This window comes from Chiroxiphia lanceolata, chromosome 3 (genome assembly GCF_009829145.1).
Source record: "Chiroxiphia lanceolata isolate bChiLan1 chromosome 3, bChiLan1.pri, whole genome shotgun sequence".
NCBI classification, from domain to species: domain Eukaryota; kingdom Metazoa; phylum Chordata; class Aves; order Passeriformes; family Pipridae; genus Chiroxiphia; species Chiroxiphia lanceolata.
This window is the reverse complement of record NC_045639.1, coordinates 79,426,856-79,443,767: the sequence shown is the minus strand read 5'-3', so window position 1 is coordinate 79,443,767 and position 16,912 is coordinate 79,426,856. Positions and strand designations below refer to the sequence as shown.

At 38.2% G+C, this 16,912-nt stretch overlaps 1 protein-coding gene across 2 annotated transcripts in view; it reads right to left on the bottom strand.

The window, feature by feature from the left end:
- The window catches only part of MDN1 (midasin AAA ATPase 1), a 96,739-nt gene that overhangs the window by 78,661 nt on the left and 1,166 nt on the right, over positions 1-16,912 (bottom strand). For both annotated transcript variants that reach the window (XM_032683375.1, XM_032683374.1), the window contains exons 2-9: positions 11,485-11,711; positions 10,719-10,943; positions 9,094-9,201; positions 8,822-9,014; positions 6,640-6,852; positions 5,262-5,393; positions 3,716-3,819; positions 611-725 (exon numbers count right to left, since the gene is read on the bottom strand). In XM_032683375.1, coding sequence (XP_032539266.1) covers positions 611-725; positions 3,716-3,819; positions 5,262-5,393; positions 6,640-6,852; positions 8,822-9,014; positions 9,094-9,201; positions 10,719-10,943; positions 11,485-11,711 — 1,317 coding nt within the window. The remainder of the gene's footprint in view (positions 1-610; positions 726-3,715; positions 3,820-5,261; positions 5,394-6,639; positions 6,853-8,821; positions 9,015-9,093; positions 9,202-10,718; positions 10,944-11,484; positions 11,712-16,912) is intronic.

Genomic DNA, 16,912 nt, shown 5'->3' with positions numbered 1-16,912 from the left:
TCCTAGAAGACTATCTTCTTCATTCTAGAAAATGCAGCACTTTCTCCTCAATTCTTCTGGTAGAGACTGTTCACCCCCTTTTCCCTTAGGCAAGGTTCTTACAAAATCAGATCCTATTCTGAGCTCTGTATCACAAAGAGAATCTCCAGAGAATTTTATTTTCATATGAGTCCTAGGGTCCTTTAATTTTCGAAAGAACTAAACAAAGCAAACATTTCCCAGAGATGCTAACAGAAGATGTCAAGCAGTTATTTTTAATTGATAATTGACCAACTATTTTCCAACTCAAAGCTTAGATCTCAAAATTAGATTAAGATCAATTTTTCTTTTTCTCTCTGCTTTTAAATCTCTCTGGGCTAATAACTGGCAAAGTAACGTGATTCTTAGAGCCATACAAAAAAGAACTGTGTTAGTCAGAGCAAGTTCCAGGAATTTCTGCTCAATTCATTTCAAATTTTCCTGACAAACCGTCTATTTAATTCAAAATTGACAGCACAAAGCTGAAATTATGAAGGCATATTGTGGAACTTGAAAATACTACTGAAAAACATTTATTACCCTTAATTGAAACTATTATTCACAAGCCACAACAGAACAACATACACCATACCTCCTTAAGTTCTCCTTTGTTCATGTTATCCAGATGTATTTTTGTCCAGTATTTGTCCAAAAGAGCAGCATGGCTGCTTTGCTGCCTGTACCAACCTCCACCACAACTGAATATCCTAATGAAGAAACACAGCATATTGAGTGTACTCAATATTTTCAATGCACTCCTTTACATCAAAAAATGTTACATATTGCTGCTACAGCATAATGGGCATGCATAGATGACACTGTCTGTCACTGTACTGTCACATACCCTACCTTGCCTATCCATGCTTTTCAAATTGTCTGTTCTTTTATCACAGTGTTTTTCTCCCTGTAGTGCATAATCTCCTTAGAGATACTTTCAGAAAGACAAGTGACAGTAATTAAGTCTATAAGAAGCAATATACAGAATCCTTTGTGCAGAGAGAAGCCTAACAGAAGTGGCCTGGGAAATATCTTAAAGGATCCATGATCCATTGCAGAGATGTAGGAAAAGCACCCTTGTCCCCTCCTGTAGTGGGTTTCTGTGGCTAGGTTTTGGTAGCCAGGGGCCTACAGGGGTGGCTTCTGTTAGAAGTTGCTAGAAGTTTCCCCTGTCTGGTGGAGCCAATGCCAGCCAGCTCCAGGACAGGCTTCCTGCCGCTGGCCAAGGCCAAGCCAATTAGGAGTGATAGTAATGCTTCCATGATAACATATTTAAGAACAGAAGGTTGTCACACAGTGAAAATGCCCACCAGGGAAGAGCAGAGTGAGAACATGGGAACAACAATGCAGAAACCAAGGTCAGTGCAGAAGGAGGGGCAGGAGGTGGCTCCAGACATTGCCCCTGCAGCCCGTGGTGCAGACCATGGTGGACCAGCTGCGCCCCTGCAGCCCACAGAGAAGCCCATGCTGGAGCAGGTGGATGCATGAAGAGGCCCAGTATGGAGCAGGGTCCTGCTGGAGACCTGCAGCCCATGTAGAAAGGAGCCCACGCTGGAGCAGGTTTTTCCCAGGTAGGACTTGTGGCCCCTGTGAGGGACCCACGCTGGTACAGCTCATTCATGAAGAACTGCACCCCATAGAGAAGTGACCCACGGGACAGCAGTTTCATGAAGAACTGTTGCCTGTGGGATGGATTCACTCCAGAGAGGTTCATGGAGGACTGTCTCCCATGGGAGGGACCCCACAGGGGCAGGAGAAGGATCCCTCTCCCTGGGCAGCGGCAGAAACAACAACTGACTGTAACCCCCATTCCCCGTCCCCCTGCACTGCTGGGGGGGAGGAGGAGGAACACGGAAGGAAGGGGGGGTGAGGGGAAAGTGTTTAAGATTATTTTACTTCTCACTCTTTTGCTCTGATCCTGTTTGTAATAAATTTAAGTAATATCCTCACTTTGAGTCTGTTTTGCCCATGAAGGTGATTGGTAAGTGACCTCTCCCAGCTCTTAACTCATGAATCCTTCGCTGTTTTTTTTTCTTCCTCTCCTCTGTCCAGTTGCAGAGGGGATTGAGAGAGCAGCTTTAGTGGGTACCTGATATCCAGCCAGGGTCAACCCACTACACCTCCCATCCTTGCCCTATTACTTTTCCTCAGTCTTCACTCACAGTCCTTTCTATCATCAGTTTCTTTCTACTTATCACTGCAGAAATAACTATTCAGCCATGTGTTTATACCAACTATGGAAGTAGCCTCGCACATGCAAAAGCATTAGATTGGGGTTGTGGTTTGGTTTTCGTTTTCTGGTGTTGTTGTTTGGTTGGTTTTATCTATTTATTCATTTTATTGTGTTTGTCTTTTATTTTTAAAAAATATTCTCCAGCTACAAACAGTAACAGATTTATTGTATCTACTCTAACTAGCCCAATGCAAACAGTAATTTCCTACTATACAAACCATGTGCTGGTTATACAGGGTTAATTTTCTTCGTAGTAGCTGGTATGGGACTGTGTTTTGCATTTGTGACCTAAACAGTGTCAATAACACAGAGATGTCTTAGTTATTGCTGAGCAATGCTTACACAGCATCAAGGCCTTTTCTGCTTCTCCTACTGCCCCACCAGGGAGGAGGCTGGGGGTGCACAGGGAGTTGGAAGGGACGCAGCTGGGACAGCTGATCCCAACTGACCAAAGGAATATTCCCATCATGCTTAGTATATAAAGCTGAGGGAAGAAGGAAAGGTGGTGATGTTCAGAGTGAGGGTGTTTGTCTTCTCAAGTCATGCATGATGGAGCCCTGCTTCCCTGGAGACAGCTGAACAGCTGCCTGCCAATGGGAAGTGGTGAACGAATTCCTTGGTTTGCTTTGCTTGTGTGAGCAACTTTTACTTCACCTATTAAACTGTCTTTATCCCAACCCATGAGTTTTCTCACTCTTACTCTTCCAATTCTCTCCCCCATCCTGCTCTGGGGGAGTGAGCCATCAGGCTTTGTGGTGCTTAGTTGCTGGCTGGGGTTAAACCATGACAATCAAGTATTAAGAAGAAAAAAATTTTAGGAGATTAGGCAACCAAAAGAGTTGAATACAAAAGATTCGATTCCAGAAAAAACCAGATCAGATAAATCAAAGAAAAAAACAAATTTATGGAAGATAAAAGCATGAAAATTTGTGAAAGGCTTTAAAATAAACTACAAAACATTTGAAAACCATGTAACTACCATTCCCCATATAGACCTTCTAACCTATAATCCTGATACAATATTAAGTCTTAACATACAAGAAGTGTTTTTGACATCTGAGGTACGAGCCACTAATACAGTGAAACAATCAGGGAGAGTACCTTAAACTTTTTTCTGGTTAGAAAACATTACAAACACCTATATTGACACAAGACTCTCATAAATATCAATAATAAACCTTCTTCACACAGTAATTCCAGAGAGTAGTATTTTGGTTTGGTGAGGGGTTGGTTTTGTAAGGTTCCCCTGCAGCAAGGTTCTCAACAAGGTTGAGGTAATGGATTCAACCAGTAGTAACATAAGGCTGCTTATAAGCGAAAAAAACAATTTCACAGTTTCTATGGTTTTTATAGCTTGTTAAATAGAAATTGCTAAAAGTACCAAAAAAGTACCCTGCACTTAAAAGTACCTTGCACTTAAAAATAGGATATCTATGCTTTCAACCTCATTTAAGTTCACAAACCTACCTCCTGGTTGCAAAAAACTGGAATCCTGATGCTACTTTTAAACAGTCACCACGACCAGGAATCAGTAACTCTCTCTTCTCCAAAAGAGGAATCAGCACAGAGATCTGGAGGTGAAAGATGACATTTTTCTTTGTGAAACTGTAACAGACAGCAAACCATCCACACTCATTTCACACTTGGGATGTTGGAGCAATTCCACCATTACATTGTCAGCAACTGCTGTTCCTGCAGATTGCTTTTCCAAGTGATGCTAACAGGAATTGCAGAGCCATTTTAATCAGCAGTGGAAGTCACAGGTGTAAAGTTTAACTATCTTCTTTCTCCTGTATTCAGATTAAATTATAAGAGAATGGAAATTGTAGCCTTTACACTGCAGGTCCAAATCAAAACTATTCTCAAATGGTCAAATGAATTATTAGACACTTTCACATCAGAAGCCTTATTTTCTTTATGTGCCTGAACAAAGATGACCTGCGCATCTCAAAGACGTCATTCTCAAACATCAACATTTTTCAGTGTATACCCTGCTACCCCCAGGAGAGTTTGGTATCTATTTAAAGAATCTATCCTTTTCTGGATATTGTGGTGGAAGGAAAAAAGGGAGGTAGAACCATAATGATCCCTCAGGACAGACGGAGGCAAGCACAGACACTTTGATACAGCGAAAGGAGACAGGATGCTGTAGGGAGGACCTGAAGAAAGGGAGAGTGTGATAAATGCAGGATAATACTCAAGGCATGCTTATGGCGAGTGCAATGAGTTGAATCCACAGAAGCAAGTAAGTGCATGACCCCCTGGCAGTGAACCATCTAGTACACAGAAGCAGTACTTCTTAGCTTTCTTATAGATTTTCTATATTTCAGAAGCCTAGAACCCAATGAACAAACTGTCAGGTTATTCAGTCACACAAAGGATGCTTGCTTTACAGAACAGATGTTAAAGGAAACAACTATCTGCGGAATATCTGGTAGGCCTATACAGCACATCATTCTTGCAGATGACATTTTCAGTAGGCATTATTTTGAAAGGGAAGGATGACAGTCTAACTAGCTGTTCTGGAGCTGAAATCAGGAAATCTGTTAAAACCTATAATGCTTAATGCAACAACACACTTTTAACATCCAAGTTAGAGATAAAAAATGTGTAAGAAAAAAACAACAACAAAAAAATAAACCAAAAAAGCAGCCACACAACAAAACACTAAAACGATCTTAAAAGCAGCACCACCTTAATACACTGACAGTATTCTGTGGTGTTTAGGGCCACCTTTGTTTTCAAATACCAAAACATGATTAAATAGACACATAGCTCATTATCAATGTCAATTCCAATCTTTAGAGTGAAATTTCACATCAGTGGCAGGGTCATGACTACTCTGTAACAATGACAAAACCTAACAAAGACAGACAGGTTAGTTCTTCCTAACCCCTTTTAGAAGAGCAGAATTTTCAGCATGCTGTTGCAGAACCCATAGTAATTAGACTGCCGAAAATTGCTATCATGGGCATTAAGACCAGTACCCTAAAGTGAATATAAACCTACTTACCACATCCAGAGGAGCATAATCAATGTCTTCCAGAAGTATCCAATGACCTTTGGTAACAGCTTGTGTCAAGGTTCCAGGCTGCCACACAAACTCCCCTGGTACATCTGTACAACGATACATACCGAGCAGTGTCTATGACAGAAACAATCAGTAAATGAGAGACGTGTTCATGACATCCCTTAAGAAACTCAGAGAAAGGAATTACAAATATGACCAAAGCTGGTATGCAAGTAACACTTACTTAGCCCTCATATTACTAAACAATCCATCCAGAAATCTGTGCCCAGCATTACACCTTTTTTCATTACGAAAAACAGTTTCCCCCTTTTACATGTATGATAATCTAACAGACATAGTAATTAAAACAAACTAGGTAACTGGAAGTGAATCCATGAGCTGTGTCACCATAACTTACAAATAGAAAACTGTCTAGGATTGCACTGAACTTTCTCTCACATTTTTGAAAAGTCTGTGACTAAGGCAGTAAAAGGAACTGTAAAGCAAGATATTCAAAGGTAAAAACCAGTCAACTGTTGCTTCTCTCTCAAATTGTAACTTCCATATTTAAGCACTGCTTAAATAATTAAGTTTATGGCTTCGCTACTACATACTTTGTACCCTGAACTTCACCACTTTTTCTTAATATGGCAGTCTTAATCACATGTATGAAAACATACAGTTTTAAGACAGTGAAACCAGATGTGCCATGCAAGTAAAGTGTTTATGCATGCCAATGAAAACCTTCAGATAGCGCTTCTGGTAGACACTAACCACCTTTGAAAACTACATATAAATTGAGCCAAACAACATAAATCAATTCAAATTCAAAAGTTATATATGCAAAACCCAAAAGAATGTGAAATTATCTTCACCTCTGGTTTTATCTCTCCAGATAGAGCTAGATCACTATTACTTAAGTGCAAATCTCCTCAGTATCACAGGATCTTGCCTCATCTCATCCTTACCACAAAACTGGCATCAGATTAAACTGACATTAGGTAACTTAAACTGAAATGAAAGTGTTCATACAACCTTTGGCACCAGCTTGAGTAATTTTAGAATCATGTTTTTTCCAATGTAAATCAATTTTTTTTTAATTAATCAATATAGCTCTTCCACAAAGAAAACCCTGATAAAACAATTTGAATGATACAAACATAGCACAATTATGCAAAGACTTTAAAACCTATAGAAACTTAATTATTATTTTTCTTCACATTTATTTATTTATTCATTCTCATCAATTGTAAGACCAATACTACAGAGTTGAGCGCCATGAGGTCCTTCAGTAAAACATTACCTTATCAGAAAATTAAGTCCATGATTTAAGTAAAAATTACGTCCCATCATTCAACCATAAAACGAATTCATCAGTTACCTTACTATCAGTTTGATCTCCAAGCTGAACTTTCAAAATATGAGGAGGTTTTGCTCTTCCTGTAACAGTTGCTAAATATTCAATTAAAGAAGTTTTGCCACATCCTATTGGTCCTTCTAATAAAACAGGAGTCTGATTTGCTACAGCAATAGCAAGGTTCTGAAGATTTGTGAAGGCAGATTCAACCAAAACAAAACTGCTTGTGTTATTTTCCTGTTCAAACATAAAATTTGAGTTAATACATTGAAATTGTTACTTTTCTTATAGCTTATACAACACAGAACAATTAGGGAAGTGGGTCTGACAACTAGAAAAATTTTTGTCTGCAGATCTGCATATAAAATAAAGGAGTCTAAAGCTGTTTTTAATGACAGATATTAAAATAGATTTCATCAAAAAACCTATTAAAGGTGAAATACTTAATAAAAAGTATATGTACAATCTGTTCCCAAAGGGATTTCACACTAAATTGTCAGTATAGGTATTGTACTTATTCAATCATAACACATGTCAATCAAATGCAATTCGCAATGTAAGTGAAATTAAGTCATCAGAATGGATCCAAATCTCAGGACAAATCAAACAACAGTTAGATTCAGATGATGTAAGTACAAATATTAACCAAATAAATATGAATATTTACTTGTTTCTGCAGAGGCCAATGTAAAAGATCATTAAACTCAGTGAATGAAAAAATAAGGTTAATTCAGTGATTTTATTCAAAATTAAATTAATGCAGTTTATTGAATGGTAATTAATCAATGCTACAGATAGTCTCCAAATATTTTGACTCTTAAGTCGTATACCAGTATATGGCACAAAAATGAGGGCCTTCTGCCAAAAGGCACAGGGGAAAGAGATCAGAACACTGAAGTAAGTGTCTTTTATTTAAGTGTGACCTTCTTTTCAGATAATAGTTTCATGTATTTGTCTGGTAACAATGTTAGTTTTTAAGAGTACCTCCTCCCCTCACAGTTCACTCTTACATCTTTGTCAGACTTCCTAAGCTTTACTGGAACCTCTCTAGTGTAACTGGAACTACACTGGAGACCAGATCAGTACAATATCTGTGGCTATTAAAAAAATAAAAGCATGATGTTCAGGGAAGTTCTTTCCTCCCTCACAGACAGAGAGTATCCTTTCAGCAACCCAGTAATCCATGGCCTAGCTTCAGCACAGCTGAAACAGCAGTGACACTGGCATGGGAGTAACAATCTTCTTAAACAGCTCTATAGTTTCTTCCCCTGCTACAATGAATTTCAAACCATTCTCTAAATCCTATAAAAAACCTAACAGGTTAGAAAACAGCAAATTCAACAACAGAAGCTGAGTAGGGAGAAAAATTTGAAGGAAAATTTCTTTTTTTCCTTGCTTATACTACTCAAAAAATTCTAGACACTGGTAGTCTCCATTCATTTCTTTGTCCTTGTAGATCACTGTTGCAAAATCAAACAAGAAAACTCAGCTAAGAGCTAAAACTATATCTAAAGGAGAAAAACAGTCAAGAACACAGCTGCAGCTACAAAGAGAAACCTGAACAGCTTAAGTTAAATAGCAATTCAAGAGAAAAAAGGTTAAATACCGTGTTTTCAAAAACATTTATGCCTTTGCTGGGCTTCCCAAAACTATAAGGCACTATATTCTGCATCACACTTCACTCAAGTGGAGACAGTAAGTTCTCGCTCACTTCCTTGCCCTTTTTTTTGGCCTTCTAGAAGACTAAGTAGCAGCCTTGTTTTCTTTCGTTTTAAGAGAAGAACTAAGCATATATTTGGAGAAAGGCTGTTTATAAGATGGGTTATAGCAAAAACACCACATCATGCAGGTAAAAGCAACTCTACCAGATCCTGGCTATACTCAGCTATGGATCATCACCCTAACTTGGACTGGAGATACTGCATAAGGGTGAATAGTCTTTTGCAGTAATTTGTACATACTGCTACACGAAGATAAAACGAACAGTACTGTTGTTCCCTCATTGCTTCATTCCACTTCAGAGCTTCTTTGCAGCGTCTATTTTATGCAACACTAGTTTACAGCACGCAGGGAGAAAGCTATACACATTACTTAGAGTATCTCAACAGCATTTAATCAGGAAATAAGGTCAGTTCACTGTACTTAAGAGATTCCTAAAAAAAAAAAAAAAAAAAAAAAGGTACAGATTTAACCATGGGTTACATACCTGCTCTTCAGAAACACGCTGTAGTCTAGGCAGCACAATGCCACATACAGCTACTACATGTGCAGAGAGGTCACCCGACACAATATGTCCCTGTGTATATTGCATTTCTTTCTCCTTTTGCCAAAATGAGGAGTCTGGATTGGCCAAAACAAGAGCTTGTTCCACATTCTGCAGCTGAGATTCTTCTAGTAGCCTGTGAAACCCATGTTTATTAACTCAACTGAAAGCCATCAAGAAAAACAAATAGTATTCAAGTCTTTAAAAGTCCTTACTTTAGTCTGAAATGTATCAGCTCCTCAGGATTGAATATCTTCTTCAGGAAAGATAATTTATGCTCATCGTTCATGCGTGTAACCAGAGCAAGACAGTTGGAAGTATACCTAAAAATTATATTCAGAACAAAGCATGTCAAAACATAGTCTTAAGAAATGTAGTTCCACAACTGTAAACTGCAAAACAAAACATCAAGTTTGGAAAAACGTGGAGAAAACTTAAGTCATAGAAATTATTTTAGCACTACGCTTAACATTCTTTGGGATTAGAGAAACACCTCAGAACTGAGAAAAGCAATTCTATCACAGCAGAGTTTACCATTTATACACCAATTCGCTAACATTCCTCCAAAGAACTGAATTATCAGCAGAAATATAGTAAAGGAAAGCACTCACCCAAATAAATGAACATTAACATATGAGACAAGGAAAATGAGGTCTTCTTTGTCTGATTTTTTTTCTCCTACCATTTCCCTTCCAAAATTGCTATTTCATGCTATTTCTAAAGTTACTCTAATGCAATTAAATCAATTTTCAGGACCAAAAGAATCCAACAACTCTCATGTCTTGACTTCATTACTACATAAAGTTGTCTTGTAACAAAAGGACATTTAACATAAATCATAAACCACTTCTCATTTATTATAATGCTGCTTTTACATTCCTGGAACTAAGTTTTCAATGAGTTTGGTGGCGGAGGGAGGGAAGAGCAGCCAGAAGAAGACTGTTTTCGGACAAAGTTTAAAAGTCGGCTCATTCACTTAAGATTACTAGCTGAACACCAGGTAAACCAGTTCCGTTCAATGTATTAGAAGTACTATCTTTTTTTCTAAGACAATCTAAGTGTATCTCATCCTGAAGAGCATCACAAATAGCTCATAGATTTGACAACGCTAGTTTCTGCCCTTTCTAAATTGTATGTTCTACTTTAAAATAAAGTGATACTTAAATAATTCTGAATTTATATTTTAAAAAATGAAGACTATTAAAAATCCTTTTTAAAATAAAAGGCACTATCAATACCATCACTCGTATAAATAAGGTAGAACGTGTGATTAGGTTGAAGCCCTGCAGGCAGACACCATAAAACATCTGACCAAAATCACATGCAAAACCTGTAACAAGGCCAATATGGAGTGTAGCTTAAATAAGCAAAGTTTTACAGTGGTTGAGAAATCTATATACACTGAACAGAAAAAAGAATCAACTTGCTAATAATGTATCAACGCAGTATACTAAAATACATCATTGTAATGTAAGAAGGAGTGAGCGTATATTAATCTTTACTGTTTCCTAGGATAACTTGCTACATGCGAGCAATACACCAACAGGCTTACAGCAGAGGTGAAGTCATGTTTACCATCTTCCTTGAATCCAACTTGGGCAAACTGAAGTTATTCGAAAGGATTCTGCAGACCATAGCTTTAAGCACATCTAAGAGCTAGCCTAAAATTCACTTTGTGATAGATCACCATAGCTTTCAAAAGATCAGGTGAGAGGTACAGATACAGATAGCACTGGAAGGAATTTCTGGTATTATTTGTACAGTCATGTCAACATTGTTAATTACAGTTCAAGATACAGACACATTTTTTCAATGGAGAAGATTTGGAGTTTTAACTTACCAGCGTACTAAAGTGTCGTGACTCCTTAGGAGTGGAATACACACACTCCAGTCCCATAGTTCCCGGAAAACTGATTGCTCCTTTTGTAAAAATCTGTAGGCTGCTTCCATAAGGTCCCGTAACTTCATTCGTCTGCGCCCGTATCGGACTGTGTTTGCATCTGAGCTCTCCAGGAAAAGCCTCTGGAAAACTGGTGATGTAGTCTTAAAGTATCTTAAAGCAAATCTTTAGAAGAGAAAGAGATGGAAAAAGACATTTAAGCCAGAGGAAAGGAAACCAGCTACTAATAAAAATGCCAGGGTAGAGGTCCTAAGACAGTAATTGATGGCACTAAGAACTAAGGTCTATAATTAACTTTGTCCACACTTGGGAAAGAAAACCACTTCAGCAATCAGCTGACAACAGTAATCTCTCTCTCTGATTACTCTTTTTTACTGAAAAAAGTAATGCTGATTCCTAATGTAACTTTATATTCTACTGGCCTGCAGGTCTAATTTTAAATGCAGAGATTTCAGTTGTGAACAATGTTCATGGCAACTGTTTTGCTCTTCTTTAGATCACGGATGAAAATCACAAAAAGATCTTACAACATGATTTAATTTTAAAAAGTTGTGTTTGAAACTCGTATTTACTAAATAATTCTTTCCACATTTGTTATTGTGGGAGACAATCCAAATTCTACCACCACCTCTCATCACCAGTGAACACTGACAAACACATACTCCCCAAGTTCAAACATTGCACAAAGTGACATCACGTTACTCACGGCAAAACGTCAGGGTGGTCAGCAACCAGCTTGCTCATGGCTACACACAGCCTTTCATGCCGATCATGGTTGATCTGGCCACCGGCTTTAATGGCTTCTGCATTTCTTTCCAATAAATCCAACAAGATTGGTCGAACTTGACGGCCAATCAACAGAGTACATTCTTTATCCAGCAGTAACAGTGCTAACGTATCGAGGATGCACTGCCGATCCTGCTGAGTCCAAATCTAAAGGAATGGAAAGTAAGAACAGGTAAAACGGAAAATGAGTTGGACTTTTAACTTCACAATTATACATGCAGGATTCAGAGTGAATTTTACAGGGACAAATCATTCAAAATCAGAAGGGAATCCAGAAGTCCCGATGCAAGTACTTAATTGACACACCTCTCCATATTTTAAAATACTGAAAAAAAAATAGTAACATGCAGAATGATACACTAAATAGGAATTACAAAACAGTCCCAAAATACTAAATTATACTTTACAGTTGAAAAATAAAAAAAAAATTATAATTATTTGCTTTAAGAAAAAATTGGGACAATGTCATAACAACTAATACATCTTTGTTACTATAATTTTCCCTTTCTCAACAGCTGTCTCATGAAAGCCATAAAACATTTAAGAATTTGAGATTTAAAAGAGAGTTTAAGTTGCTTCGAGTTCACTATCTTTTTTCAAAAAAGAAGCATGCAATTGTGCATGATCACAGCCTTATTTCCATAGTTCTAATAGCAGTTACAGCAAGCAATGCTCTTGACAATGAGCAGCAGGTATTTGCAATTTTGAAGTTGAGATTACTTTTTTTTTCTTTACTTTTACATAGAAATGGCCATTTATTGTGTGTGAGAGACTGGAATGTTAAGGATCAAAACAATCGAGCACTTGCAAAAGCATCAGGGTGCTTTGCTGACTGTATGCAAGGTAACAACCCAAGTGCAGAGGGGGTGAGCACCCACTACTGGAAGCTACAAGTTGGGTTTTGAGCCAGATTTGGGAAGAGGTCAGTAAGAAACAGACACTGTGAGGTGGGATAATGCTTTTTATCATGCCAATGTTCTCCCTGACACAAATGACTCAGGTGTGAAAACTCCCCTCTAGGGAAGTACTGGGATATTCACAGGTAGATCTGAAGGAATTCACCCTTTCTCATGGGCCATAATTGGCTGCTGAAGTGAGAGGAAACTGTAATGTCTTAAAATAATAAGCCATCAAAGACCCCCATGATCCACAATGTTATTCCATCAGACAGTATAAAACTCCCCGCCCCCAGGGAAGTACCTGTGTGTTCCCACCTGAACATATATCAACCCATTGAACTGTATATTTTGTGGGCTTCCCTCAATCCCGACAGACCAAGACTATGACTTTGACCAAGGGACATTTAAATTGCAACAATCAAGTCTCATTGCTGGATCCACAGGTGGGGATATCTTTCTACTGTTATCCTTTCTTTTCCCTAATACATTTTCTTAAGTGCTATTTTTATGCTTTCATATTGCTATGTTACTATAGCTAATAACCAAACCGGCTACATATCTCCTTTCCATGCAACCAAACTGTTCTAAAATAAAGCCTACATGTGTATATTTATAAACATTGATCATTCAGTGTTGCTTCGCTCTAATCCGCCCCAAGGGATCTATTAAAAAGAACCTGAGTTACCCTTGCCTTCAGGGGCAGATCATAACAGTGTGAAACAAAATACTAGGCTTTAGAATACATGTAAAACATATTCACATCTGCTAGGAAAAAAGGAAAGAAAACAACCCCAACACATATTTCCTTCACATTCCCCCCAATCTTCCTAGAAGAACAACCACCTACTTCTCGTGTCTTATGCTTAAATTTCTCTGGTCTTTGAGCTCTCATGTTATTTTCCAAGCACCTCTCCACTTCTATGATGTTTAACATATAATGCAGTATAAGTAATTCTGAAAGTCAGGATTATGAATCTGCACTGAAGCTGTTTTGCTCTTAACTCGGATGCTCTACTCTCCCTCCTCCTTACTGAGTGAACCCTTTTCCTATTCAAGACAGAAATATTCTGTAATTCAGGTAGTGTTTTTAGCAAGATATGCAGCCAATTGCTGCTCCTCCTAGACTCTTGTTACTCAAGTAAAACCTGCTCCTGAGTTCACAGATGGGCTGGTTTCATTGTTACAAGGTATATAGAGTGCTGAGGTCCTTTGAAAGGGTGACCTTCTAAGGTTATACCACTGATGACATCCTTCTACAATACATGCATACCTGTTCAAGTTCCTTGGGTCTCCTGAATTTGAAAAGACATTCACTCCCTAACAGCATGAAAGAAACCAGAAAAACTGCAGTATACATACACTATAAATATCAAACCTATCACATTAATTGCAAGCAGTTTCTTACATGCCTTCTGTTTGTTTTTACAAAACATAAGTTTATCTTCCCGTCATCTATCAGAGCAGGATCAAAAATAATTAAAAAATGGAGCAAGTAAGACACTGTTCGTTACAGGGGATCAGCTTTTGAGTGGCAAAATTATTGATAAGCTGTTCAAAGGCAGTATGGCTCTAAAGAAACAGAAATAAACTCCACTGGAAAAAAATAAAAGTACTTTCAGTTTCCAAATCAATTACATCTTTGGCTACCCACACAAGGCACAAAAGGGTGCTTAACTTATTAACCAGATCTTTCAGTATCAAATAAAACCAGTTAACAATAAAATAGTAAAATGAATAATATGACTGACTCGGTAAAATTCTGTAATTACTTGACTACTGTAAGACAAATTCATGACAGTAGCAATTCTGTGAGAACAAGCAGTTTTTTAGTCATTGTGTGTAGTACCCTTAGGACACATAAAACTGTTCAAATATCAGTGGCAACATTGCATTCTACAAAGAGACCGTCTGTTTGATTTCAGAGCCTAATTAAAAATTTTATGGAAAAGAACACTGTCAGACAGGGGTTTTTTAACTAAAGATGGCCTTATGAAATACTCAGCTTTCTCAACCAGTAGCAATAGACAGCTGATCTGAAAATGTTCAAATCTGGGATTGTAAATCTGCACACATGGTCCTGAACAGCTGCTTTAAGAAAGCATCATAAAAGACTGTGCCTCCAAACACAGAACATTGTCTATTATTAATAAGACACATGAAGCAGACACACAGCTAGAATTGGGACCCGGAGCCAAACACAATCCCATGCTCTAGCAGCATGTTGCACACCTCCTTCCCAACCTGCATGGCAATTTACTCAGCACTCACAAGGTACAGAAATCTTCATTAAAAACAGATTAATCCAAACCCCGTGATTCCTAGAAGAAAGGATCACAGCAAAGAGCAATTTGGTCCCACACAAAAGCCACATTTCTTTACCAATGGGATGCTTCTGAAGAGTGGGAGGGCATAAGAGGAAGCAAGGGATATCTTTCTTCCCCTCCAGCACAGGAATACGTTCTTGTCTCTGTTCCCTCACACAACAGCTCTATCATTGTATGACTGTACAGCAATGAATTTTGCTAGATTATCTAAATTAATCCTTCTTACAAAGTCTTCCACTGGGTGAGAAAGTTGAATGGATTTTTCATATCAGCAGGCTCACTGGGTTCAAAACAAGAGAAGCAACAAACAGGTGTGGCTTGGCCTTGGGAATAGGCAAAAAGAAAACAGAGCAGCACCACTCTTTTTGGCAGCTGTCCAGTTCAGTAAGATGAAGCAAAGCACTAGCCTGCTTTTTCAAGAAAAAAAATTAAAAAGCAGAGGGGATATGCAGTCTCACAAGGAGCACAAGCTGGAACTTCCTATACCTCTCCTAGCACATCGTCTTTGACAGGGTTGGACAGATCTCTTCCTCAAGAACTTTCTTGTTGATTTTGTATCACTAACAGGCTGTTTCCCAAAAATCCCAACTCTTCAAAAACTAGATGCAAAAGATGACAATACAGCCCAGGATGGAACAAAAGCGCAACACATCTTCCTTTATTTATAATGCTACATGATGTAATGCCTAATTATTTTTAAATAAAAAGCTGAAGTCATATTTTAGGAGAAAGAAAAGGTCTGCCTTGGTTGCCAGGACATTTTTCTGACAGCAATTGAGTAGCTTTGTGAATTTGGGACAGGTAGGTCACCTCTTTTTCCCTACATTTATTAATGTAAATGAATAAAGGCATTTATCAATAACAAATGCTAAGACTGAAGGACTAAAAGATAATTTTCACTGCTACATTGCAAAATGGAAGGCAAAATGAAGGATGCCAAGCTAAATCACCAACGAATTAAAGAAGGAAATTAAGAATGGTGTGCTCAAGATCTCCAGTCCACTTAAGATGGTTCCATAGACTAAACAGAAGAAATATCAAAAGGGGTCAGTTTTTTTAATTTATACCTTTCCATATTTGCACAGTGGTAGATGCAAAGGGCAGAAATTAATACGGATATTTTTGCACTAAAGTTCCATTCCTAATAGCATTTTAACCTTCACAGCAATGAACTTCTTTACTGAAATTACACCACCACAGGGAGTCAAAATATATACATTGCAAAAAACTGCATCTAAAATTCTATGCACGAAGGCTTCCTGACACACCTTTGGTGACACACCAAAGAACCAAAAGCACATTACAGCCGTCTGTGGAGCCCTGCTGCTTATACAGTTTGCTTAAATTATTCAAAAACGGTAAGGTAGGAAACAAAGACTGGTTTAGAGAGCTTTTCATCCTATTTTCTTCATTAAGAGCCCAGACAGTTGCTGTACCTTTGCAGAGTTAAGCTATATACAAATACTCTACAGAAAAGGCTCTAATTCTATTACATACTCAAGCAATGAAACAAGAGCTTCCATCAACACATTAAACAGCGTCTTACTATGAACCTCAAAAGACCGTTCCTTACTTAGCAGTTGTGAGCAAGTTTTATTCCATTATGTAATACTAAAGAAATAAGTTGCCAGAAAGACATAATGAAGCTGCAGGGTTTCCAGAATGCATGCTTCCTCGGTTACATACAAAGTAACTTGTAGGAAATCAGGTATGACAACTGAAGACGGAGATTGTTTACTGGCAAGATAAACCTAACATAGTCCTAGATCTGTAGCTTCCCAAGCCTGGAAACAGCAATTCAGTTTTCAAAAGGATGCATAATTGCTAATTAACATGCTGTTCCAGACTCCCTCTATATAATCACTATTTAATAATTTCCACCTAGCAAGACTTTTAAACGCGAAGTGTATCTCCAGTCACCAGAAGGGAAAGGGCACGATCTCTTTCCCGATCTCAGCTCTCGGTGAGTCACTTCTGGTTCACTGCTCTGTCTGCTGCATCATGTATCCACATCGTCCCCGGCTCTGTTTCTCAGCTGTTTCTTTCTCTTGGATAACAACCCTTCATCACTGCTTCCCACCAATTAGCATCAACTCTTCATCTCAGGAATATATATTCGTGTCAA